Source organism: Neomonachus schauinslandi, chromosome 15 (genome assembly GCF_002201575.2).
Source record: "Neomonachus schauinslandi chromosome 15, ASM220157v2, whole genome shotgun sequence".
NCBI lineage: Eukaryota > Metazoa > Chordata > Mammalia > Carnivora > Phocidae > Neomonachus > Neomonachus schauinslandi.
Window position 1 is genome coordinate 5,689,119 of NC_058417.1, and position 27,781 is coordinate 5,716,899.

At 45.1% G+C, this 27,781-nt stretch overlaps 1 protein-coding gene across 1 annotated transcript in view; it reads left to right on the forward strand.

The window, feature by feature from the left end:
* Positions 1 to 27,781, forward strand: part of DNAH9 (dynein axonemal heavy chain 9) — a 357,089-nt gene that overhangs the window by 84,101 nt on the left and 245,207 nt on the right. Inside the window, 7 exon segments of the mRNA XM_021694498.1 lie at positions 773 to 1,643; positions 5,228 to 5,358; positions 5,707 to 5,833; positions 9,451 to 9,603; positions 10,995 to 11,120; positions 13,421 to 13,660; positions 13,979 to 14,139. Coding sequence (XP_021550173.1) covers positions 773 to 1,643; positions 5,228 to 5,358; positions 5,707 to 5,833; positions 9,451 to 9,603; positions 10,995 to 11,120; positions 13,421 to 13,660; positions 13,979 to 14,139 — 1,809 coding nt within the window.

Here is a 27,781-nt window from a genome sequence, read left to right on the forward strand (position 1 = left end):
AAGGAGCCCTACCCATGGTTCCCAAACTTGGAGGTCCTATTGCCTGAAGAGGGTGCAGGCCACCAGTGTGAGCTTCACCAGGGTCAAGGACGCCAACCTGCCCACTGGAGCCACCTGGAGAGCTTGAAAACAAAATGCCTTTGCCCAGGTCTCACCCCCAAAGAGTCTGATTTAATTGGACTGGGGAGCAGCCCGGGCATGGAGATCGTTCAGAGCTTCCAGAAGATGCTAACATGCCACCCAGACTGAGAACCAGTGCCCCAGAGGGAGTGATGCCAGGTTTGGTCTAGGGTTGGGCTTCTAAGCGCCAGCTCGCTCACTTATAGACCACCTACAAATTGTAGCTCCAGGCCAGAGCTTCGGCTTTATAGCATTGACAGTAACATGACAGTGCCCTCTTATGTCAGGTGCTCCAGAAGCCAACAAGTGCAGGCAGAATCTAAAGGGAGCTTGAACAAAGGGGTGGTCCCCTCTACACCTGGATGGAGGAGCTGGGGCTGGTGGAAAGGGAGAGGAGTCATTTTACCTTCTCAGATGTGAAGAAAAGATCCAAGCATGGTGTTCCCCTTGCATGGCCTTTCCTCCAGCTGGCCGTGCGTACCCCACCCCCACCTACCAGAGTGCCTTTTCTTCCCAGGCCTCTTGGTGACAATTAGTGCTCTTTGCTAAAATATTAAGCACTTAAAGATTTGAACCAGTGTCACTTGGGTGATTCCATGAGATGAGCCGCTGGGTGCTATTCTCACAAAGGGAACACAATTGTGTTTTGTAGGTTTGATAGCATTGACCCTCACCGAGTTCTGGATGCCAGGCACACGGAGATACAGCAGATGGAATCTACCATGGCCTCCATTTCTGAGGCTGCTGGCTTGTTTGAAGTCAATGTTCCTGATTACAAGCAGCTGAAGCAAAGCAGAAAGGAGGCGTGCCAGCTGAAGGAGCTCTGGGACACCATTGGGGTGGTGACCTCCAGCATCCATGCCTGGGAGACCACCCGGTGGAAGGAGGTCAACGTGGAGGCTCTGGACTGGGAGTGTAAACGGTTTGCCAGGCACATCCGGAACCTCGACAAGGAGGTCAGGGCCTGGGATGCATTCACAGGCCTGGAGAACATGGTGTTGAACACCCTGACTTCCCTGAGGGCGGTGGCCGAGCTGCAGAACCCAGCTATCCGGGAGCGGCACTGGAGACAGCTGATGCAGGCCACGGGTGCGAGCTTCACCATGGACGAGGACGCCACCCTGGCCCATCTCCTGCAGCTCCAGCTGCACCATTTTGAGGACGAGGTCCGGGGCATTGTGGACAAAGCCGTGAAAGAGATGGCCATGGAGAAGACCTTGAAGGAGCTGCAGACCACCTGGGCCAGCAGGGAATTCCAGTACGAGCCCCACCCGCGGACCAACGTCCCCCAGCTTCAGTCAGACGAGGACCTCATCGAGGTTCTGGAGGACAACCAAGTCCAACTGCAGAACCTGATGATGTCCAAGTACATCGCCTTCTTCCTGGAGGACGTGTCTGGCTGGCAGAAGAAGCTGTCCATGGCTGATGCTGTCATCTCTGCCTGGTTCCATGTGCAGCGCACGTGGTCTCACCTGGAAAGTATATTCATTGGCTCCGAGGATATCCGGGCTCAGCTGCCCCAGGTACCTGCCGAGGAAATCCTGCTCTCTCTGTTCTCTTACTCGAGTGAAGGGAGGAGCCCCCAGTTCCCGCATCTCTAGACCTTTCCTTCTTTGCCTGCCTTGGCTTCACTCAGAGGCACCTCCCACACACATGGGCCTTCCAAGCCACCAAAAGGCGGGCAGAGGGAAAGAGAGAAGGTGAAATGCACACCAATTAGTTTGTCCCTGGATGGGTGGGGAAAAGGAAGGAGAACCTGGTGTGTTTTTTTTTTTGTTGGTTTTTTTTTTGAGGGGGGTGCGGTTCTGGGTTTGTTGTTGTTGTTGTTGTTTTAATGTGTATACAAGAAAGGAGTGGAAACTATTTGCTACTGCAGTTTGGGATGAGCTAGTCCTGAGCTGCTCCACAGACGATTACAATGCAGCTAGCCACTGGAAGGGAGCCTTGTTTCCAGGCAAATGCAAGTTCCTTCTCAGCAGGGACCCACTCTGTGACACCTTCGGCCTGAGCCACACGCTTAACACCAGCGTTCCGCTCCATCCTAAACAATGAATTTCCAGAAAAATCTGCATTCTTCTCATTACTACCGTCCCTGTGGTTGATTGCCCCATCTAATCTGTCCTAATTAACGTGCCATAGCTTACCCACCTCTCGGTGGACTCGAATTCATTAAAAAAAATTTTTTATTTTTTATTTTGCAGACGTTCTCTTGTCTCCCTTTGGTACAGCAAGTTCTCAGCTTCCGAATTAGTTTGCTTCCAAAACGTCACGTGTCGTTCAGGCCCCACTTAAAAAGTTAAAGCTTATTCCATCAAAACATATTTTTCCAGCTCATCCCACAAAGGTGTATTTCACGCCCTAATGCAGATTACAGGTTGTACATCTGGAATGAAAAAGAGCCGGAAACCGTTCCGAGAGAGATGTTGTCATTAGGCCAAATTGAATAAGCCAGATTTTTCTCTCCAGCTCAAGGGATTGAAGAAGAGCACGTTTAATTAGGAAGTAAGGGCAGAAGTGGAGACTTTTGTAGAGACTCTAAAGGAGGATTTTACCATTAGCTTCTCCACAGAGGCATAGGTCCGTGTGCGAAATATACATTTGTTTTCTTTGTATTAAATCAGTACAATCACAGAGACAGTTTAAAAACATAATAAAATCGGTCGTAATCTTACACCCTAACTAGTAACTATTTTCATTCATTATGAATGTCTCCCAATTTGGCTTCACGTATATACACGTTTTTTACATAAGTGCTCGCTGTGTAATTACGATTTTCTTTCCAGCTCTTTTCATTGGAGCATTTATGTTCCATATTTCCGATACATCTATAACCTTGATACTTTCTCATCTTTCACGGGAACAAAATACCTCATGGATCCGTCATAATTTACCCTGCCATCCTATTTTTTTAAATTTTTTATTGTTACGTTAATCACCATACATTACATCATTAGTTTTTGATGTAGTGTTCCATGATTCATTGTTTGTGCATAACACCCAGTGCTCCATGCAGAACATGCCCTCTTGCATACCCATCACCAGGCTAACCCATCCCCCCACCCCCTCCCCTCTAGAACCCTCAGTTTGTTTTTCAGAGTCCGTTGCCTTTCATGGTTCGTCTCCCCCTCCGATTTCCCCCCCTTCATTCTTCCCCTCCTGCTATCTTCTTCTTTTTTTCTTTTCTTAACATATATTGCATTATTTGTTTCAGAGGTACAGATCTGAGATTCAACAGTCTTGCACAATTCACAGCGCTTACCAGAGCACATACCCTCCCCAGTGTCTATCACCCAGTCACCCCATCCTTCCCACCCCACCCCCCACTCCAGCAACCCTCAGTTTGTTTCCTGAGATTAAGAATTCCTCATATCAGTGAGGTCATATGATGCATGTCTTTCTCTGATTGACTTATTTGCTCAGCATAATACCCTCCAGTTCCATCCACGTCGTTGCAAATGGCAAGATCTCATTCCTTTTGATGGCTGCATAATATTCCATTGTATATGTATACCACATCTTCTTTATCCATTCATCTGTCGATGGACATCTTGGCTCTTTCCACAGTTTGGTTATTGTGGACATTGCTGCTATAAACATCGGGGTGCACATACCCCTTCGGATCCCTACATTTGTATCTTTGGGGTAAATACCCAGTAGTGCAATTGCTGGATCATACTGCCATCCTATTTTTAAATTTTCTTGGGAGAGGGGCTAGCTTTCCCACTTGTAGCTGTGGGATCTTGGGCAAATTACTTAATGTCTCTGTGCTCTTGTTTCCTCCTGTGAACTGGGACAAATACCAGTCCCCACTTCAGGGATGTAATTAAAGAGTGCACACAGCACCCATTGTTATGATTGTTGTCGCATAATAATAATACCACAGGCTCTGACCAGGTGCCAGATATTGGGCTAAAGCCTGCGTGTTATTGTCCCAGGCATTTCAACTACACTCTTGAGCAGTGGTATGTTTGAGGGAAACGATGATAATTAATTTGACATCACATTTGTTGAAGAACATCTTTCTTTGGTTACATCAACTTTTGCGCAGACCCAGAAGCAGCACTGGATCTGCTGTGCACCCGATGCAGGAAGTATGTGTTTTACCCCAACGGTTCTCAAGGCATGGTCCCAGGACCCTGACCTTCATAGGGGATCCTCAAGGTCAAGACTGTCTTAGTAATAATGCTAAGATGTTATTTGCCTTTTTGTTCACTCTCATTTTTCCATGCACACACACGGGAGTTTTCCAGAGGCTACTGGACATGTGAAGTCACAACAGATTGAATGCAGAGCAGGAAAGAAAATCTGGTCATGTCCTAAGTCAGACATTAAATTTGGGGTAAAAAAAAGTGAAACAAGGCTACCTTCTCTCTAAGTTATTTTGTTGTGGAAAATACGATTATTTTAGATAAAAGGATGTTATGTTACCATTGTGGGTTTAATATTGTTACTTTTTAAATGAATTAACAGGGGTGCCTGGGTGGCTCAGTAGGTTAAGCATTTGACTCTTGATTTCGGCTCAGATCACGTTATCAGGGTCGTGGGATCGAATCCCGTGTCAGGCTCCCTGCTCAGCGGGGCGTCTGCTTCTCCCTCTCCCTTTGCCCCTTCCCCCGCTCGTGGTCTCTCACTCTCATTAGAATAAATAAAATCTTAAAAAAAAAAAAAAAAGAAAATAGTAATAGGATCATCTACTGATGATCCTCACTCAGCAGGGAGTCTGCTGGAGATTCTCTGTCTCCCTCTGCTCCTCCTGCCCCCCCCCCACACTCTCTCTCTAAAAATAAATAAATTTAAAAAAAAATAAAATAAATGAATTAACAAATACTTTTTAGAATTTCTCAACTTGAGCTTCCAAGAGAGGAGATGCGTTGATAGATAGATTTACCCACATACACAAAAGCTCTTTGCACTCCTCAATGATTTTTCAAAACAGAAAGGAGGTTTACAACCCAAATGTTCAGGAACAACTCTTTCAAGCTAAGGATATTTCCTTCTCTGAGTTTTAGAACATCCCCAGAACTGGTTTCTGCTTCTCACTTGCTACACGAGGGATCTTCGAGTCCAAGAAAGCGATAGTTCATTTTTCCCCACGTGTTTATTTCAGGATTCTAAAAGATTCGAAGGCATTGACATTGACTTTAAAGAGCTAGCTTATGCCGCCCAGAAGACTCCCAATGTAGTGGAAGCCACCAACAAACCAGGTCTTTACGAAAAACTGGAAGATCTTCAGAGCAGGTGACGGTCTGCTTGCTGCCTCCCCTTTTAGTGCCGAGGAGGGCAGTGTTTCCTTTTTCCGATTCTGTCTCCGAGATCCTTACTTTGTTTAACTGTCCAAGCGAGCGAGTGTGTGTCTGTGTGTGTGCTTTGATTTGCCTGTATGTCAGGTAATGGGAGGTATTACTAGAGCCATTTATTTGGGTGGAAATGCACCAGTGTGTGTATTTGCAAGCACCCATAAGTGTTTCTTGCACCGATTCTGCATGTATTCCATATGCTGCGTCTGTCTGCATTTCGGCCGAGTCTGTGCATGCACCTGTGGGTCTAAGCAAACTTAATCAGGAAATTCTGCGTCTGTGCCCTCAGGTTATACCTGTGTGAGAAGGCCCTGGCCGAGTACCTGGATACCAAAAGGCTTGCCTTCCCTCGGTTTTACTTTCTGTCCTCTTCTGACCTGTTAGACGCCCTTTCCAATGGCACAGCACCACAACAGGTAAGCTGAAGGAGAGCTCGTGGAAACGTCCAGAAGGACGGAGGGGGCTCCCAGTGGGGAGGGTTTCAGGTTCCCCATTATGCCTCCTCTCTCTGGCAGTGTGCGTATTTCAGACCTGTGCTCCCACCAGCATCTTTGATGCCCACCATTGTGCTTCTCAGGGTGCCCCCTGCCCATCGGTGGCCCCCACTGCCCCCTGAAGGCGGAAGCTTTGAGGATGGGGAACGTGGAGGGGGTGCTAAGCCTTTACAGGGAACGCCTTTGATCGGATTCTGAAGAGAGATCCAGGACACCGCTGTCCAAAGTTATAGCTAAAATTTCCACGGGAGAGAAGACTGGAGGTTGTATTAAGTTGACATTTTGTGATTTTGTGGAAGGAGTGTGTATGAGTAGCTCAAAATTGGGGGCTCTAGCCACTCATTGGCCCCCATGTAGTCTTGGGTGTCCCTTCTCTTTGACAGACTTCCTCATCTGTAAAATAGCCCCTTTGCTAGAAGGTTGGTTTTTTTTTTTTTTTTCCTTAATATTAGAGTAACTAATTGGAGCACTGTTGGTATTTGGAGCTGTGGACAGTGGTTCTCAAACTTGAGAGTCACCGGGCGGCTCAGGTGTATCAGAATCACCTGAAAGGCTTGCGAAAAGGCAGATTTCTGAGCTCTACCCCCAGAGCTTCACATGGTTCTGTAGGTCTGGGCGAGGCTGGAGAATTTGCATGTCTAAGGGTTTCCCACATGATGCTGCTGGTCTGGGGACCACACTTTGCAAGTGACTGTCCTAGACCAAAGGTCTGAGTCTCCCAAGTGACCGACAGGAGGGAGGGATGATGTCTCCATGCATGTTCCCGTAGCTCTCCTCGCTTCTCACCCTAACAAGACTTCAGGATTCCTTTCTAATTCTCCACTTTTCCTGTGAGGTGAGCCAGTCAAAACACCCTGTTCAGAAGTGACTTGGATGAGTTCTTTTCCCCCTTCCATGTGATTTCATTATTCATTTGAAGTATAGTCAAGTTCATTTATTTCCCTTTGCGTTGAGTTTCGGAGGTTCGTCCCCATCCTCATCGACTGGATTGTTTGAACGTGTAGCATCCTAAAGTCAAACTATGCAAAAAGGTATGTGGGCAACGCTACTCCTGTTCCTCCCCTCCACTCCCTGTAGGTCACCAGTCCCATGCATTTCTTGTCTATCTTTGCAAACATGAGCAGATGTGCATTTACATTTGCACACGTACGTTTTCTTATTTACCCTCCTTTCTCACACAAAAGGTAGCGTCCTATATATACTTGAACACCGGTTTTTTCTGTAGTGGTGGGTCCTGGAAATCACTCCCTATCAATTTAAATATATCCCCCTCTTTTTTTTTTTTTTTTAATACACCTGCATCACACCCCATGGGACTATACCATAGTTTGGCCAGAGGTTGTTTATACTATTTTGCAATTCCAAATAATGTGGCATTGAATAATTTGGAGTATTGTATTGTTGGAGGTCTGCCTTCCAGGTACATTCCTAGAAGTGGGATTTCTGGGTCAAAGGGTAAATGCTATGTGGTCGGGCTTGATATTGCCCCATTTCCCTCCATAGAAGTTCTAGCTTTTTGCGTCACCAACGATAGATGTGAGCTGCTCCAACAGAGCCAAAAGATGGCACCCACACATTAGTTTTCTGTCTCCAAGTTACTGAACTGATGTTTTGGGTTTGTGGGTAAGAAGCAAGTACTAAAGAGAATTTATCCCTAGAGTTAAAGCCCCCCCCCCCTTTTTTTTTTTTTTTTTACTATAGATGGGCATCATTGCAGAGTAGCCCAGGTATGGTGGCGGTGAAATATTTATCACACTAACATTCTGTTTTGTAACTGTATGTTCATTAATTCCACGCATAGGAAAAATCCGAGATCATTGCCAGACCCTTTATACATGATGTACTCCTTCTTAAGTATATTTTATTTATTTCTCACTTGGTTTGAGTAAATCCTTAAGTAGCTCCCCCCTCCTCACCATCCTGAGAGATGAAGCATGAGAGGCTAACCCCCGATTCTTTCTATATCTGTGACTCTCAGCTGTTTTTACAGGCGAGTGATTGAATGGTTGAGTTTGGAATTCCTGGGTCACAGCAATTTCTCCTCAAATCCCCTCAAACGTAGCTCTGAGACATCATCTGAGATGTCATCTGAGGTCTCCCTGCCTTTGTTCCCCCAAAACCTTTCTAGGTAGCCTAAGTTCTTTCTATTTGGATCTCTGTAGAGATCAAAATTTAAGTTAAATTTTAACTCTAGAAAATTTGTAGACGTTTATATACTTTGTTCATTTTTCCAACACATGATGAGGTTTTTTTTCCAATCTGAAAACTAGGGCTTTCATTATCTTGAAAAAGCTTTCTTTCTGTATGCTTTAAAATAATATTTCTATTCCATTTATCTGGATTTTTTCCCCTTCAGATTTCCAAAAGTTGAGATTCTATCTTCTCTGTGCTATATATATTACCTTCACATATTCATATATATTTGCATATATTCATACAGATTTTCATCTCTTATCCTTCTTCCTTGGAATTCTTCCATAGATTCTCACGCTCATCCGCCATATTGAATTTGTTTTGATTTGGTCCTTTACTATTTGTTGTTTCCTTACATTATTCCCTACCACTACCAATTCATCTTCACCTCATATTTTGTAGGGTTCGTATTTCTTTCATTTAATTGAAAACAAGGTGGCATTTTTCATAATTACTTTTGTTTCCTCTATTAAAGCTTCTCCCTCCCTCTCCCTCTCCTTTCTCTGTCTGTCTGTCTCTCTCTCTTGGATAAAGAAGGCTCCATCCCATCAAGATATTCATCCCAAGTCACTGTGGGTGGGATCTCCTCAAGTACCTCACAGTTTACTTTAACACATGTAGAATTTCTCCCCTCATAAGCCGGAGAGCTGGTTGTTGTAGATTTAGGGTTATAATTCAGGGTACCAGAAGCCTGAAGGCCCTGTATCTCAAAAGGCTCTACCAAAGAGCAGCTTTCTGTTTATTTTTCCTCTCCAACCTGCCATCTCCCTCACCTCACAATCATGGTGTGGCCCTCCGGCAACAGTCCCAGAACATTCCCCTGGGGCGTTACTGTAAAGGGCTTCTGTATCATGAGACGACCCACAAGGGAGAAGTCCTGGCATGGCTAGGCTTTCTGATTGGGGTGAGCATGCTTGCCTTGCTTTGGATCCTCCTGCTGCACCGAAATGGTTCCAGCATCTGGGCAGCTTCTTCTACAGGTCACTGTCACCACTGCCCTTCTGCAGACTATCCTCTGCCTATCTCCTGAGGAAGAGGGTTTACGAACTAACCATCATTTTTTTCTTCCAGTCTGTTCCCATTTAGATCAAGCAGACATGAGTCAAACTTTCGTGGCTTCATTGGGTGGTGGCTAGTCCACAATTCCCACCAATTTTATATTCTTTTGGCCACTCCTACCCAATTCAGTTGGTTCTGACCTCACACCACCATCGTTCCCACAAGCTTCCCTCTAAATGTTTGATATCCAGCCTTTAATGGCTGTCACACAGTAGACCTCTGAACAGTACTAATGAGCATCTTCCTGGACACATCCTCCAATCCTTTGGCACGATTTTCCTTTGTAGGTCCAACGCCATCTTTCCAAACTCTTTGACAATATGGCGAAGATGCAGTTCCAACCGGATGCTGGTGAGCCACCAACCAAGATAAGTCTCGGCATGTACAGCAAGGAAGGAGAGTACGTGGCCTTCAGCGAGCCCTGTGACTGCAGCGGTCGGGTAGAGTAAAAGTCCCTTTCCCTCCCTTCTCATTCCTTTCCCTCTCAAGTGTCTGCATTCAAATGCAGGCAGCCTCAACCTTCAAGATGGCCATCTTGACCTTGGGCCAGAACTGCTGTCTGTGTCCTGGGACTGCCAGCTTCTCTTGACTTGAACTGACATCGGAAAAGTTCCTAGTCCCTGTTCTCCTTTCTCCAGGAAGGACACATGTCAATATCCATCTGTTTTTCTTTTTTTAAAAAAAAAAAGATTTTATTTATTTATTTGAGAGAGAAAGAATGAGACAGAGAGAGCATGAGAGGGAGGAGGGTCAGAGGGAGAAGCAGACTCCCCGCCGAGTGGGGAGCCCGACGCGGGACTCGATCCCAGGACTCCAGGATCATGACCTGAGCTGAAGGCAGTCGCTTAACCAACTGAGCCACCCAGGTGCCCCATCTGTTTTTCTTAACCAAAGACCTGTGTGGAGAGGAATAAAATGTACATAAACAACTACCCCAGTCAACAAGAAAAGGATTTTAAAAAGATTAGCAGCACAGGGAGGCTTTAACATGACAAAGCCCGGGGCACCCCACAGGGGAATCTGGCACGCTGACATCTTACCCTGGAGAAAATGCTCTTTGAAATCAGCCATTCTCCTGAGATGTCATTTCTCTGTACAAATACAGCTCAGAGTCACTTCCTCCCACAGCCCTAGCCCTGGGAAAGCCAGATCCCATCCCACGCCAGGAACTACTACCTCTAAGTCTCCCGTGTACAGTTCAAGAAGCACAAAACATGGAATGGTTCCCTCCTTAGACTTCCTTCCTATCCTTTCCCATCACCGCTAAAGTATAAGCCCTTCTTTGTTTATTATCCTAAGTGATCCAACAAAGCATTGTCCCTGGGGCTTCTAATCAAGTCCAAAATCATACCTGGAGAAAAAATCTTTTACAGAGGTCTACCTTCATCCACATGTTTCTTGGAAAGCAATTCTAATTCCAGGAAATGATCAGACATTCTTAGTTTTATGAGAAGGAACCCTGGGGTTTGATTCGGGATGTATCCATTGGTAGACCAGAAAACATTTAGTTGGAAAATACAATTCTGGCTGACATCGCCATCCTCAGCGTGGACAAGCTCATGAGAACCCACTGACTTACTGACCTTGCTCAACCCAGATTAAGACTTCCTTGAAGGAAGCTTCCCTTAACCTGCTGCTTTGTCCTGTATGTTCCAAATGGGCCTGTTTTTAACTGAGCCTCGTTCTCACCAATCACTGTCCTGAGTCCGGAAACAAAATGGCTCCCTGTGCCTCCTGGCAGCCATTGGGGTTGTACATTTTCTTCACTCCCTCAAGGTGAGTGATCATACATTCCTCAGAACCCAGCATCTCACTCAGAGTTCTTTTTCAGGTGGAAATATGGTTGAACCGTGTGCTTGCTCATATGAGGGCCACAGTGAGGCACGGGATGACAGAAGGTGTAGCTGCCTACGAAGAAAAGCCAAGGGAACAGTGGCTCTTTGACTATCCAGCTCAGGTATTCTAACCAGGACCTTTGTGGGCCCCCGTCCTTCACTAAGTCCTCTCCCTTGGGGGCCTCCTGCAGCCTTCAGGGCACACCAGGCCCCAAACTCACTATGTGCTTCCCAGTTAGAAGAGGCTGGTCTGTGAGGGGGTTAGCAAGAGGGAACAGGGGAATTGTCAGCCATGACCCACTCCAACCATTACCTTGGAGAATCAAGTGTTGGCCATTTTTACCCTCACTGACTACTGTAGGGAGAAAATGTAAACCATTCAACTCATTGAGCCAGCCTGCTTGGGATGTGCCTGGATCTTCGCTGAACGCAGGAGACCCCCAACAGGGAACGAGACATCATAACCCTGCCCTGCCGAAGTTTACAGACTGATGTGAAAGTCAGTCACTTACCAATGAGACCTGGTACTCTGGGAGCACAGAGCTAGCTAGTAGGGTCCGGGGACCACCCCCCTGAGGATACAACATAGAAGCTGAGATTTGAAGTAGGAGCAAACAAGTGAAGGATGGAGGGAAAGAGCCACCAAGCATGGGGAAGACCATGAGCAAAGGCTCAGAAGCAAGGAAGAGCATCCTGTGGTTGAGGAACTGAGTGTGGTTGCAGCAAGAGGAAGGGGAGGAGGAAGTGAGAGGCAGCAGGTGGGTCCTGCAGAAGAAACTCAAAGCCAGTTCTTATGGGCCACCTGAGGGAGTCTGACTTGCTTCTGAGATGTATCTGAATCCTTTCCAGGCTTCTCAGGAGGGCGATGAGGGAAAGGTGTGAACTAATGAGAATTGTTTAGATGACTCTGGCTGCAACATCCCCTCCCGCCTTCCCTGTTAGGGGCACAGTGCTGGTGCTGGTACATTTGGGGGTTGCAGATGTCTACTGGTAATTGAAGCCATAGGAGTAGAGAGGATGGCCTTGGAAAACATGTAGATGGAGATGAGGATGTTGAACAAACCCTTGAGCATCATGCAAAGATGGGGTCAGCAAGGAAGAGCTGGTAAAGCAGAATGAGAAACGGTGCCTTTTTAGATAGAAGGAAAACCAGGGAATGGTCATAATGGAACCAAAAACGAAACCGTCGGTAGTGGGTGAGAGGTCAGTCATGCCATGCACTTGGAAGAGATCAAGCAAAATAAAGAGGCTGAGAGGCGTCCCTGAACTTGGTGTGGCCATTTCAGTGGAGTGCCAGGTGGTACCATGTTGCCAGGGGGCAGAGACGGGAGACGAAGGTTGGAAAATGTTGGCAGCGAGCGTAGACTTGGCAGCAAGTGTAGACAAACAGAAGAAATGAGAAGGACGTCAGTACTGCTGGAGGGAAGAAGTCTCTTAACTCTGCAATTGGCATGTCACATTCAAACCGTCCCAACAAGATCACAGCGCAGGCAGAACTGTATGTCTAAACCCAGCGGCAAAATCAGACAAATGAGAGAATGGTACATTTATATGATGGGTTTCTCTTTTTCACAAAGAGAATCATTCCTGTCAGGATTCCTTGTTTACCTGAATCAGAATTTTGAGGCAAGAAAATAGCCTTCTGCTATTGTGACGGACCTCTAGAGCAGGGTCTCCCAAATCAAACAATACAACAGATGATCAGTGTATCTAAATTCTCCACCATGAATAATCAGAATTATGCCTTTTCCACATTAAGTTTCTCAGCAAACAGAAGAAATGTTCATTCGAATCCCTTTTTGCGTGTATCTCTTTCAAACCTCTGAAAAACACAAATCCGGTTGACCCCATTGAATTTTGCTGTAATTCACCTTGATCTTCAAGAGTGGGCTTTTCAAGGTGATAGGTTTTAAGAACTAAAAAATATATGTAGCGAAAGTGTTATGGACAAGCAAAAACGTGCCACAAATGATCATCGGTGGCTCACTAAGCTAGAATGCTCAGACCACAAGAAGTTCAAGAAGAACAGAACAAAGTCTAAGTGCTATTGAGATGTTCAGTCAGCATATTGTTAACCTCTCAAGCACAGGAAAGATGTTTTGCCTGGGGGGGAAAAATGGAAAGATCAGTGTAGCAATTTCTAAAAGCCACTGACATTGACCAGAGTGATTCTTTGGTTGTTTTCAACCAAACAATACATTTTTTTCAAGAGCAGAAAGCGCTTTCCCCACTTGGAACCACTTCCCATCTCCAAGGAGATGGAGACAAGTGGCTCGCTTAATCAAGGCTGTTGGAAGAGGGAGGGAAGGGGCTTACGTCACCCACGTGATTCCATTCTGGTTCTTGCTGGGTGATGGATGAGTGGGCTGGTTTGGGAGATAGTCCTGGTGATGGCTTTACTAAATGGCTCCTCGTTCCACAGGTGGCCCTGACCTGCACTCAGATCTGGTGGACCACAGAGGTGGGCATTGCATTTGCCAGGCTGGAGGAAGGCTACGAGAATGCCATGAAGGACTATTACAAGAAGCAAGTGGCCCAGCTCAAAACCCTCATCACCATGCTAATCGGCCATCTCTCCAAAGGGGACCGGCAGAAGATCATGACCATATGCACCATTGATGTGCATGCCCGGGATGTGGTGGCCAAGATGATTGCTCAGAAGGTGAGTCCCAGACATTTTAGGAGGGTCCCTCTTGGTGGGACCTCACATACACCATGAATGGTGGGATAAGGGAGAAGCTCACATACAGCCCAAACATGGAGGTCCCAGACTCTGTGCTGGCCAGAGAACCGGGATAGGGTCATGGTGGCTGCTCCCAGCAAATGAGTATCATCAGAACAGCTCATGCTTTCTGTGCTACGGGGGGCCCAGCACATACTCCTGACTGGTAGACAACACCCAGCTCATCCAGAGCCCTGTGTGTCCTGTGGCCTGCAGGCCCCATGCTCCCTGCTGGACAGCGATTCACCCTCTCTTTAGGTGGACAGTGCTCAGGCCTTCCTCTGGCTGTCCCAGCTGCGGCATCGTTGGGATGATGAGGCCAAACACTGCTTCGCCAACATCTGTGATGCCCAGTTTCTCTATTCCTACGAGTACCTGGGAAACACGCCTCGCCTGGTGATCACGCCTCTGACGGACAGGTGAGCACTGGCGTCAGCCCCTCACAGAGAACCCGACCACGGTCTGCCTCAGGCCAGCCAGGGTCAAGGCCACGTCACTTGCTACTTGTCCACAGAGCTGTAGGGGGTTGGGCCTGACCACACAACACACATAAAAATAAAACTGGAAGGATGTAGGGCAGGGCCCTTCTCAGAATGAACCCCAGAGCAAATTAGTGAGCTGTGGTTTTTTTTTTTGAGGAATTACTAGGGAGTCCTACACACCTGGATTCTCACACCAGCTCTAACACGTACCGGCTAATTGACCTTGAAAAACTTGACCTAATTCTTGTTCTTGGTTTTCTCATCTATGAAATGGAGGTAGTAACTCACACCTCACATGAGGTTTGTAAGGACAAAGGACAATAATGCTCATCAGGAGTTCAGAGTATAGTAAGTGCTCAGTAGATGATCCTATTACTATTTTCTTTCTTTTTTTTTTTAAGATTTTATTTATTCAAATGAGAGAGAGTACGAGTGGGGGAAGGGGCAGAGGGAGAGGGAGAAGCAGCCTCCCCACTGAGCAGGGAGCCTGACACAGGACTCGATCCCAGGACCCTGAGATCATGACCTGAGCCGAAGGCAGATGCTTAACTGACTGAGCCACCCAGGCACCCCCTATTACTATCTTCTTGCCAATCGATTGGCACATTTCTGGAGCACCTCTTACTCTGGGAATCAGATCAAAGCCAGGTAGTCCGTGCCATGAAAGAGCTTAAAATTTTTGGAGAACCATAGTCTCTGTCATTCGTATTAATTTATGAATGAATTCACACCAGTCCCCGAAGTAGTCACTGGGCATACAAAGGTGACTAAAACATTTCCTGCCCTTAGACTCCAGTTCCAGTGAGGGAAATAAGACATATGTGGATAAAAATTTAAATAGCACAAGGGGAAAGCGTGCAGGGCCATAGTATAAAATAGGGCTCACAGTCATTTGCCACAAATTTCCAAGCAAGTGACTTAGCCGTAAGCCCTCCGAGCATGGGGATCCCGCCCACCATAGGAAGAAGACTGGGAATGCACCAGGCAACGGGTGGTATCCGATCTGGACCTGGAAGGAAGTGTAGAATTCCAACAGCTTTTCAGTAGGTTAGAATGACTGCCAGGCTGTCCATGAAATTGTAAAGAAATCTGTGCACGCATCACTGTTTCTGGTAAGAGGATCTACGGCATCCGTTACTTGTTAAAGTGGTCTAGGATCCCCAGAAGCTAAAGAACTACTGATAAGCATTCTGGAAAAATGGAATTTTGTGTGCAAAGACATGGAAATGGGAGAATCCAAGACCTGTTCCTAGAAGAGGGGGTAGACTCTTGACTTGAGGGGATATGGTTGGTCATAAGCCTGGCAAGGTGGGCAGAGTCCGACCATAAAGTGTGCAGCATACTTTCTTTATCCAGTAAGTATCGATAAACTATTGGAAATTTTTCATCAGAGGAGTAAAACGATGAAAACTCTATTTTATGAAAACGTATCTGACAGCACAGTTTGGGCAAAGGAGAGCGAGGACAGGCTATTTTAATTCTGTTGAGATTTCTGTAAAGTCTTCTCCAAGTGTGCACCCTTTTCCCTTATAATTCCGTCGAGCCTAAATCCTTTCTTCTCCGGACTGAGTTGCGTACCTGAATGGCTGGCTCACTCTAAATAAGTGACTTGTAGGTGGCAAAGACATAGTCATAAATTGTGACGGTCAGAATGGCCACATAGAATCAATGCTATCTTTTATTTAATTTTCTCTCACCTGTTTTTAAGTGTTGCCACCTGCAACCTTCTGGTCAAATCCTCAGATGTATTTCCAAGGAACTCTGAGTAGAACTGTAATCATGGTGCTCATGGGATGAAATGGGATGTGGGGGAAAATCCCAACGTTATCCATAGAACAAGAGCTCATGGTTCATCTCTCCCCCCTGCCCCCATGGTGTTCATTTTTTTAATTCATTTTCCTGCCCAGTCGGATCTTCCACCCACAGTTCCCCTCAAACCTTTCCGTGTTTACTCTTGTATATCTTTTTTGGGGGGTAGACGGGGGAGCCTGCAAAGGCCACGTCACTGTCTCTGGTCACTCCGCACTGCACTTAGACTAAAATCTGAATTCCCCCTGGGACCTAGCAGTTCCTGCCCATCACCTGACACCTCAGTCCCTGCACCCCAGCCCCACTGGCCTCCTTTCTGTTCCTTGATCCCCTTAAATGAGAGCCTTCTATACACACGGGTTTCCCTCTGCCTGGAATGCCTTTCTCATGCTCACTGTTCCATAGTCACCTTCTCATCCTTTCGTTCTGTCCTCAGATCTGAGGACACCTTCCATGACCTCTCTTACTAAAATCCAGCCTCACCCACCACACACACACACACACACACACACACACACACACACAGCAATAACTCAGATGGTTCCCTCTGTTTACCTTCTTCCTAACATCTCCCACATTCTGCAAAGATTTGCTTGCTTCCTTGCTTATTGGCTGCATTCCCCTTTGGAATGGAAGCTCTTTGCAGTCAAGGAGCCTTGTCTTGTTCATTGCTATGCCACCAGCACCTAGTAGACCTTGAAATTAGCATCTGTCAAATGAATGAATAGTGGTTGAATATTGAAGACCCGGATGGTAGGAATAGAGAGAATCAAAGAGGATGTTGACTCAGGAGAGGGATCCACACAGGACTCTGTGCCTTGGCTCCCAAAGAAGAAAGAACAGCTTCTCTGTCTTCTGCTCTAGACTGGGGACCAACACTCCTCCCTGCCCCAGCTTAGGATAAAAGGCAGATAACATCCATTCCGAGAGAGATGCGAGTTTCTCTGTGGCTGGGGCAGTGTTGGCGATAGCAAGTCTCGGGGGGGGGTGGGCATCTTAGGGTTGTATTTGGCCTTCAGTTGAGATCAGTCCATTAGAGGTCCTCATTTGGTGTGGGCCAAAGGAAAAGTTTTCCCACCTCAGACTTCATTCAGAGTGGACCCTCTCATGTGTCTTTGTCTTTATAGTGATTCTCAGTAAGACACCAACCCTAAACAGGAAGGAAATCTGGTCCAGGATTCTCGTTGGCAGTGAGTTTTTCCGCCAGCCTTGGAATATAAGCTAATGGTTTGGGAATTTACATCACTTGCAACAGAATAATGAAGCTATTATATATTTGAGTCATTCGATTAATGTCTGTCTCTTGCCCTAGACTGTATGTTCCATGGTAACATTGACTTTGATCTGCTCACTGCTCTACCCCGTGGGGACCCAACACCACGTTGGGCACATGATAGGCATTCAAGAAATTCATTCCTTGAGCAAATTCAGTGGAACAATTTTTGAGCCTTGAGTATGTGTCCCAGCTTCCCTATACCTATCAGAATATGTCTCCTTCCTTTCTGAGGACATATCGGATGCTATCATTCCAGGTGATAAAGTTGCTGGAGTGGAGGGGGGTGGGAGGGATGGGGTGGCTGGGTGATGGACATTGGGGAGGGTATGTGCTATGATGAGCGCTGTGAATTATGTGAGACCGATGAATCCACGGACCTGTACCTCTGAAACAAATAATACATTATATGTTAATAAAAAAAAGTGCAAGACTTTTCTGTTTCCCTGAGCCTTCACACTCGCCCAAGGGTTGAAGAAGATAATGGCCTCATTTGGATTTAGAAGCCTCTAGTACGCTAATGTTGAACGCCTTCTAGAGAGGGAGAGGGTAAAGCTTTGACAAGGAATTATCTCTAAAACAGAAATTTATCACCCCTTCTATGGAACAATGCAAATAAGAACTAGAAAGGAAGATTTTACTGCAAATAATGATGAATACTATATAGACCTTGACCTTGTTTTGCACTTTAGATGCTTTTCTGACAAAGTGGTATGTAGTGAATATTTATATGTAAAATTCCATTTTCTCATTGACTTCCATTATTATCTCAAGAAATGTTTTGCCCGGAAAAAAAAAAATTGGCCTTAGCACAGAAAATCACATTTTAAAGAGCATTCAGCCTTTGCTGGTGTGTAGCCTAAGTAAATTTAATTCTCTCCTGCCAGAGGAATTAATCAAATGGACAATTGATCCATACAACCTTTGCACATTCATTAAAAGCATCCCCACATGACAGTACGTCCGACTGATTATGCCTGTTTCTTTGGAATTTCCCACTGCCTGGATGGGACCTGAATATATAAGTGGGTACAATGACTCCACCACTCTCAGGACTTAGGCCACAGCACTAAGCTGAAGAACTAAATGAAAATGCTTTTTCAGGCTGAACAAAAGCAATTTGTGTAAGTTGTTTCTCAACCTTTGGATGACCTCCTCCTCCCATCACTCCCCTTCCATCACCTTCACACCCAGCCGCCCCCTTTCCCGCCCTGTGCTGTGCTAAGTACAGTTTTAATCAACTGCTTATCAAGTTTGAGTCCCTCCTAATTTCTCAGGAACTACTGCAAGCAGGTGAGATATAATTGACCCCAGAGTCTTTGCAGGTGATTTGCCGAGTAAGGACACAGCTAGCAGAAGTCCTGTGCTTTCTAAGTTTTTATCAGAAAACTTAGTACTCTGTGAACAAAGAGATAACCATTGTTAATATCTCATCTGTTTCCTTCTGCCTGTAGATTTTTGACAAAATGCAATTGCCATCATGTGCTTTATGTAAAATACAATAGATTGCTTTTTTATAAAAACCATAACATTATATCACGTGAGTATCCTCAAAACATTCTTCTGAAACACTCTAAGAGCTGACTTACCTTCTCTTTATAAGTATCTCATCATTTATGTAACATACCCATATTACAGAATATTTAAGTCACACCTAAGCCTTTACTATTAAAAATGAATCTGCCATGAACTTGCTTATACAGAATTTTTTACTGTATTTCTCATTATTTCCCCAGGAGAGATTCCAGGAGGCAGGATAATGAGATGACACATACTTTAAAATTATTCTTGAAACAAATATTGTTCCCAATCTCGCTAGCAGTTTATGAGAATGTTCACCTTGCAACGTCCTCACCAGCATTCAGTATTATTGTTAAAAATATTACTTTTGTATGTCAATATGGTATCTCACTTGGATTTGGATGTCCTTAACTACTCAAAGGCTTGGGCATTTTTCTGTGTTTATTGGCTATTAGACTTTCCTCTCTTGTAAATTATAACTGTCATTGCCCATTTTATTACTTTTATGTTTAGAAAGTCCCCACCATTTCAAGATCAACTTAATATTCACCTATATTTTATTGCAGTTTATTTTGTTTTATTTTTCCATTTAACATTTTAAATTTCTTTGGTAAATGTTTTGACTATTGAGTCAGGTGAGTGTTTTTACCAAAACACTTTTGGTTACAAGTGATAGAAGGCAAACCCAAACTAACATAAACAGAAGGAGGACCTGTTTGAGTCTAGCTCACTCAGTGTAGCAGCTCCAGGGCCCGGACAAGAGAGACATCAGCAATGGGATGCTCTCCTGTCATGGCTTTGTTTCCTTCTGAGTGTTGACTTCTTTCTTGCATGGGGGTTTTCTTTGGATGGTTGCAAGGGTGGTCTCCACGCCCATGACTTTGCGACTCCTGGTCCAGGAGGAAGAGAGATCCCCTCCCCTCTTTCTCAGCACCAGAGGTCCGATTCCTTTAAGGGACACTGGTGAGTCCTGTTTGGATCCCAACCTCTGAGTGCATTACTGCAAACCAGTGAGCTTGATTATTTTGCCCAGCCCGAGCCTTGTGCCCACGCTGGGAAGGTGGGAGATACTTTGATTGACAGCCGTGTAGCCAGAGGGCTTGCCATAAGTGTGCAGTCCTGAGCTAGGAACACTCACAGAAACTATGGCAGGGAATATTTGATTTGTTTCTAAGTAACTGGTGGGCGTAACATTTTTTAGTGAGTAATGCACCATTTCCCTCACCGGTTTGTGATGTTTGCTCTACCACATTCAAAATTCTGAGTTACCAAACTACCTCAAAGCGTCTATTCTGTCTCTTCTTTATGCCCATCACTATGCCATATTATTTAAGGATTATAGCTACGTCCTGAGTTCTATTTATATAGTTAAGGTACACATCATCTTTTATATATATATAAATATATATATATATATACATACACAAATACATATACATATATATAAATATGTACATACATAAATATATAAATATATATACATAAATATGTATATATTTTTAGCTCTTCTGTTTCTTTTCAAATGAACTTGAATCATTTTTCAAGTTCCAAAATATAAATGGTTAGGGTTTTGGTCGGCAAGCCTTAATATCTTCAAGTTAATTTGGAAAGAAGAGTCATTTTTTACAAATTGTGATATTTTTGTGTTTATCCCTATCTTCAATTATGTCTCAATATCTTGCAGTTACATCAGAAAAGTGTCTAAGTATCGTTATATGGGTTTTGAGTATTTCTTATTATCACTAAGTGTTTTTAAAAATTTTGTTGCTATATAAGGTGGTTTTTTCATAATATATATGTTTTTAAACAACCTGATCGAGGTTTCTTTCATGTATCAAAAAAGTTTTACCTGGGGCGCCTGGGTGGCTCAGTCGTTAAGCGTCTGCCTTCAGCTCAGGTCATGATCCCAGGGTCCTGGGATCGAGCCCCGCATCGGGCTCCCTGCTCAGCGGGAAGCCTGCTTCTCCCTCTCCCACTCCCCCTGCTTGTGTTCCCTCTCTTGCTGTGTCTTTCTCTGTCAAATAAATAAATAAAATCTTTAAAAAAAAAAAAGTTTTACCCATTCCAAGTGTACCACTTAATGATTTTAAGTAACTTTACCAAGTGGTGTAACCATCACCATAAATCAATTTTACAACATTTTAATCCTCCTCAATAAGATCCCTCATGCACATTTATATGCCCATTCCTGCCCCCAGCCCCAGGCAACCACTAACCCACTTTCTGTCTCCATAAATTTGGCTTATTCCAGACATTTCTTAGAAATGGAGCCATAAAATTTGTGGTCTCTCGTGTCTAGTTTCTTTCATTTTACACCCAATTCTGGGGCTTCGTCCGTGATAGAGCATGTGTCCGTAATCTGTTCCTTTTTATTTCTGAATAATATCCCATTTTATTTTTTTAATTTTTTTTTAAAGATTTTATTTATTTATTTGACAGAGAGAGACACAGCGAGAGAGGGAACACAAGCAGGGGGAGGGGGAGAGGGAGAAGCAGGCTTCCCGCGGAGCAGGGAGCCCAACGCGGGGCTCGATCCCAGGACCCTGAGATCATGACCTGAGCCGAAGGCAGACGCTTAACGACTGAGCCACCCAGGAGCCCAATAATATCCCACTTTAAAAATAGGACACGTTTTGTCTATCCAGGCACCCACTGATGGACACTTAGGTTACTTCCAGTTTCGGGCTATTATAAATCATGCTGCTGTGAACAAGTCTTTGTGTTGATGTAAGTTTTCGTTTCTCTTGGGCACATACCCAGGAGGGGAATTTCTGGGTGGTACCACAGTTTTATGTTTAACTTTTTGGGAAACCGCCACGGTATTTTCCAAAGTGGCTGATTCATTTCACGTCCCCACTAATAGCGGAGTCTGAGGTTCTCATTTCTCCATAGCCTCGACAACTTTGTTATTGTCTGTCTTGTTTTTTATAACCATTGAGTGGGTGCGAAGTAGTATCTCATCTGAGTTTTAATTGACATTTCCCTAATAATCATGTCGAGCATCTTTTTTACGTGCTCATTAGCCATTTGCAGATCTTTTTTGGCATAATCCTGTTCAAATCTTTTGCCCACTGTTTGATTGAGATCTTTGTCCTCTTGCTGAGTTGTGAGAATTCTTTGTATCTTCTGGTTATATTGCACACGTTTGTAAGTATTGTATCCTGGTCTCCTGCTTACCTCTTCTCTTTCTTGATGGTGTCTTTTGAAGTACAGAAGTTTTTAATTTTGATGAGGTCCAGTCTGTCCATCTTTTATGTACCATGCTTTAGGTGTTGTAGCTAAGAAATCTTTGCACAACTTCATCATATCTTCCTTTACCCCTCTTCTCACTCGCATATAGGAGAACATTGATTTTTATAAATTTATCTCTTATTCTGCCTGTCTACTGCCCTCTGTTAAAAATTCTAAGAATTTTAGTCCTGATTCTCTTTAGTTTTCTAAGTCGCTTCTAGAATGTGCAGTCATATTTGAGACATACACACAACATGAAGCATAATTATACCTACTCAGGTTTCATAACTAGGTGTGCTGTTATTTTTTTTAAGATTTATTTACTTATTTTAGGGGGGTGGGGCCGAGGGAGAGAGAATCCTCAAGCAGACTTCCCACAGAGTTACAGCCCTATGCGGGGCTCAGTCTCATGACCCATGGGGTCATGACTTGAGCTGCAATCAAGAGTTGGATGCTTAACCAACTGAGCCACCCACATGACCCAGTGTGCTGTTATTTTGCTAAAGAGATCACATGTCAGCCGTTTCTCTCAGTTTTTTCTGTCATGTTTTGAGAGCGACATTTACCAGTGTGGGCAGAGAGAAAGATGAGCACTAGGTGAGGAAGGATCTCATAACCAAATGGCATAAGGAACAGATCTTAGAATCGGGGGCATTTATGCTGAGGATAGCGTTCAAAATTTAAATATTACAGTGCTATAAGAGGGACAAATTTGTTTTAGGCTGATGTTGAGGACAGTCTTCTTCTATCGGTGTTATTTCTCATTTTGAGCCTGGGACCTCTTAAAAGCCCTGGATCAGGGCGCCTGGGTGGCTCAGTTGGTTAAGCGACTGCCTTTGGCTCAGGTCATGATCCTGGAGTCCCGGGATCGAGTCCCGCATCGGGCTCCCTGCTCGGCAGGGAGTCTGCTTCTCCCTCTGACCCTCCTCCCTCTCATGCTCTCTGTCTCTCATTCTCTCTGTCTCAAATAAATAAATAAAAAATCTTTAAAAAAAAAAAAAAAGCCCTGGATCATTTTTCTGTGAATTACTGTCTAACCACCTCTCCCCTCCATCCCATTCTGTATATGTGCAAGCTCTCGGAAGAGTAATTTATATTTATCCTTCCTAAATTTCATGGTGTTGGGTCAACCCCATCATTTTCGATTGTTGGGTCAACCCCATCATTTTCAATTGTTTCAGTCTGTCTTGTATATAATCAATTATTTTTTCATTCAAGTTATCGATAGAGATAACGAACATCAAGGACCTGAGTCCTGCTGATGTTACTAGACACCTCCCACCAGGGAGATATTGTTGGCATCCATGTTCATTCCACAGTTATGATTACTGGACCATGTGGTAGGTAGAATTCCAAGAATGTGATCCCCAGTGACCTTTTTCCTTGTACGAGGTCCTCCCCTTTGAGTACGGGTGAAAACTATAAATCTCATGGTATCATTCCCATGATAACGTTTTGCTTTATGGCAGGAGGGAACTTATTCAGGTGGACCCAAGGTAATTCTATGAGACCTTGAAAACAGAGCTTTCTCCTGGCTGAAGACAGAAGGGGAGATCAGAGAGATTTGAAGTATGAGAAAAATTTGGCATGCCATTGTTGATTTTAAAGGCGGAGGGAGCCATATGCAAAGATGGGAGAATGGCCTCTAGGAGCTGAGCCATCCCCTGGCCAACAGCAACCAACAAGGACCTCAGTCCTGCAACTGATAGAAACTTAATTCTGCCAAGAACTCAAGTGAGCTAGGAGGCAGATTCTTCCCCAGAGTGTCCAGATAAGAGTCCAGCCAACTAATAACGTTGATTTTGGTCTTGTGAAACCCTCTTTGGAGGAGCCACCTGGACTTCTGACCTAAAAGAGGGAGGTAATACAGGAGTGTTATTTTAAGCCACTTATACAGCAGTAGAAAATGAATACAAACCAACTATGATTTCATCAGCTCTAAGATTAGTCAGACCAGATTTCTGGGATAGCAACAGGCTATTTATAGCTGAAATCAAGATGCATTGGCTTTGATGTTTTCTTTAAGCTGCCAATTGAATAACTGTATCAAAAAAGAAAAGCTACATTGCATGTATTTGTTACCTTAAAAAATAATACTTCACACTTGGATTGGCCTTCTCTTTTCAAGGCCCCTTCCTATCTCTTGTTCTCATCTTATCCTCACAAAAGCTTGCGGGGGGAGATAAGAATAAGACCTGTAGAAGTCGTTTGCCCAAAGAGAACAAGACTGACTTCTGCTTGATACGAGGAAAGCCTCTCAAACAATTATGACTGGCCCACTGTGGAAGGGGCCGCATTCTAGAATAATAAACCCTGCCCCGCTAGAGGAAAAGGCTACGTGGTCCTCTTGGGAGGATTTGATGGGGGAGAGCCTGGCTTGGTGAAGAGGCCAGAACCCCTGAGGTCTGTGCCGACACAAAAGGATCTGTGTGCCCAGGAACAACCAGACGGAATCGATTCATAGCTACATTGAGGCCAGTTGGCCGGGCAAGAGCGCCTCCTACAGGAGTCCTTACCACCTTGCCATTCCCACAGTAGCTATTGGTTTAAAGCCGCAAACATAGTGAACTCCTTGGTGCAAAGCAAAACCCACGTGATGGATCCCAGGGACACCTTTTGTAAGGCACCTGGCCGAGTTGCGCAAACACTTTGGAGCAGAGGTGACCTCTGACTTCTGTCTGGCCCCAGAGTCCTTGCCTTAGACCACGATAGTGTGATCCAGCCTCCTCTGTGGGAAACAGGCACAGACTGAAGTGGATGGCTTGATGGCTACAGGGATGGACAAGCCAACAAGACCCCAGATGGAATTTTTAGAGCTGGTGTCCCTGAGGCCTAGGACAACCTCCCGGCCAGTGGCCCAAGCATAATGGCAATCCTCATGCAGAAGAGGGAGATACTGTTCCTTTGTGGTTTTTCTTATGGCCCAAGCTAACGGCCCACTGCCCCTGCCTTCGTTATTTAGAACACCTTAGCCCACTTCCCCTTCTTGAACCTTAGGCTTCCCGTCTGTAAAATAAGGCTGTTGAATTAGCTGAGCTCAGAAATCCTGTCTAGCTCTAGAGTTCTGCTATTTTGGGAAGAAAAATGTTTTTTGTGTTTTGGGGTTTTTTGGTACTCCCCCTCCTGCCCCCAAGTGCTTCTTCTGGAGATAATTGGAAATTCATAGAAGCTCAAAAAGAGATTGACACCCAGTTCCAAGGATTTCTTTCCAGAGATTCTAGAGTTTTCTGGGCTAATTCTATTTCTATGAAACCTTGCGCTTCTGGACTCCCGGATTCTTTGAGAGCCTTGCACCTGCAGAGAGAAGAGGTCTGGGAGTGCCCTCCAGCCAGCAGAGGAGGACAGAGAGGGGGTGTGGCGGGGAGTGCAGAGGAGAGCTGGCAGGAGGCCAGGATTCTGCCAGTCCTCCTGCCTTTCCTTCTGGGAGGTACAGGGCTGCAGCCGGCCCTGGAGAGTCCTGGAAGAAGCCTGAGGCTGGGAGGCGTGGAAGGCACTGGGGCCAGTCTGGAGCCAGAACCCAGCCCACGAGGGCAGCTATGGTTAAAGCTGTGCGCCGCCTCCATGATGATCTAGCTAGGAATGTTAGAGGAGAGAAGCATTTCCAAACGGTAACAGTGCCTGAGTTTTTGCCGTTCGCCCTGACTCACCCTGCTTTGTGGTCCATTCTGCAGGTCAGCAACTTGAACGTGAGCTTAATCCACAGGGGAAAAGTGAGGCTCCAGGGGGAGCCCAGCTCATCAGCCCCTAAATGCTGCCATAGCAACTCTGTACACCTCTCCTCTCCTCCTGGGAAACCTGCCTTCCTGGGCTTCATATACAAAGATGAAACTACATACAGGAATTTTGCACTCAATTAAAGGAGAATTCAGGGACTCCCTGCAAGTCTTTTCAAACCCAGTTTGGTTCTAGTGGAGACACAATCACCATCTGGCATGAAGGGCATTAGTCTGGGGTTTCAGGTGAACTCTAGACATCAGATTGAGAAACAGAATTCACTTCGGAGGCCCCCTTGGATGGCCCCTCCTGGTCTAGGCTGCAGGTGGAGAGCCTGTGTTTTAATTTGCTAGGTATTAAAAAGTTAGGCCAATGGCACATTTTTAGTGGCTTTCTTGAGGTATAATTTACATGCCTTACAGTTCACCCATCACAAGTGTGCAATTCAGGGACGCCTGGCTGGTTCCGTCGGTGAAGTGTGCAACCCTTGATCTCGGGATTGTAAGTTCGAGCCCCACATTGGGTGTAGAGATAACTTAAAATCTTAAAAGAAGTGTATGATTCAATGACTTTTAGTAATTTGTGGAGTTGTACAACCATGACCACCATCCAGTTTCAAACTTGGCCATCACCCTTTTTGTGGTCGATCCCATGTCCTTTACCCAGGCAGCCCCAGATCCACCGTCTTTCTCTGTTTTCCAGACATTGCATCAGTGAAATGATACACTATGCAATATTTTGATTCTGACCTCTTTGACTTAGCATAATGCTTCTAAAGTTCCCTCTTCTTGTAACACCTATCCATACGTACTTCATTCCTTTATATTGTTAAATAGTATTCCACTGCATGGATACATCTCATAATTATTTACCCATTCACCATTGGTGGACATTTGGAATATTTCCAGTTTCTTGGCATTAAGAATATTGCTGCTAGGAACATTCCTGTGTAAGTCTTTGTACGTAAATGCTCAGTTTCCTTGGGTAAAGTCCTAGAAGGGGAATTAGTGAATCACATGGTAAGCTTTATGTTTTTGTATTGTTTTGTTTTTGTTTTTTAAGATTCCTTTATTTATTTGAGAGAGAGAGAGTATGAGCGGGGGTAAGGGCAGAGGGGGATAATCCCAAGCGGACTCCCTGCTGCCTAGGGAGCCTGACTTGGGGCCCAGCCCCATGACCCTGAGATCAGGACCTGAGCAGAAATCGAGTCAGACACCCAACCAACTGAGCCACCCAGGTGCCCCAGTAAGCTTTACTTTTTAAGAAACTGCCAAACTGTCTTCCAAAGTAGCTGTACCATTTTCCATCCCCACCAGCTGTGTAGAGGTTCCTAGTTTTTTCACATCCTTGCCAACACTTATTCTAGTCTGTCCTTTTTACTATAGCCATCCTCATGGGTATATCATGGTATCTCATTGTGGATTAGATTCACATTTCCCTAATGACCAGTGGTTTTCAACATCTTTTTATGTGTTTATTACCCAAAGGCAATTATTACCCTTTTTAAAAGGTACCAGAAACAAGGGGGGCCTGGATGGTGCAGTTGATTGAGCATCTGACTCTTGGTTTTGGCTCAGGTCCTAATCTCAGGGTCATGGGATTGAGCCCTGCGTTGGGCTCCACGCTCAACAAGGAGTCTGCTTGAGTTTCTCTCCCCCCATTATTGGGGAAATAATGTCACATATGAGCCCCAAGACGTGAGTAGCCACCAGCAAGGCTATGGACTGCCATGTTGAAGAAGGACATGACTCAGGTGGACCGGAAGGGCTAGGGCTGGATGGGGGAAAGAGAGAGGGACGAGCGCAGTCTGGGTCTCCTCATCCATTTAAGCTGCTATAATAAAATACCACAGACTAGGTAGCTTATAAACTGGAAATTTATTTCTCACAGTTCTGGAAGTTGGGGAGTCCAAGATCAAGGCACCAGCATGGTCAGGTTCTTGTATGAGCTGCTATCTTCTTGCTGTGTGCTCGCATGGTGGAAGGGCCAAGGGGTCCCTTCGGAGCCTCCTTTATAAGAGCAATAATCCCA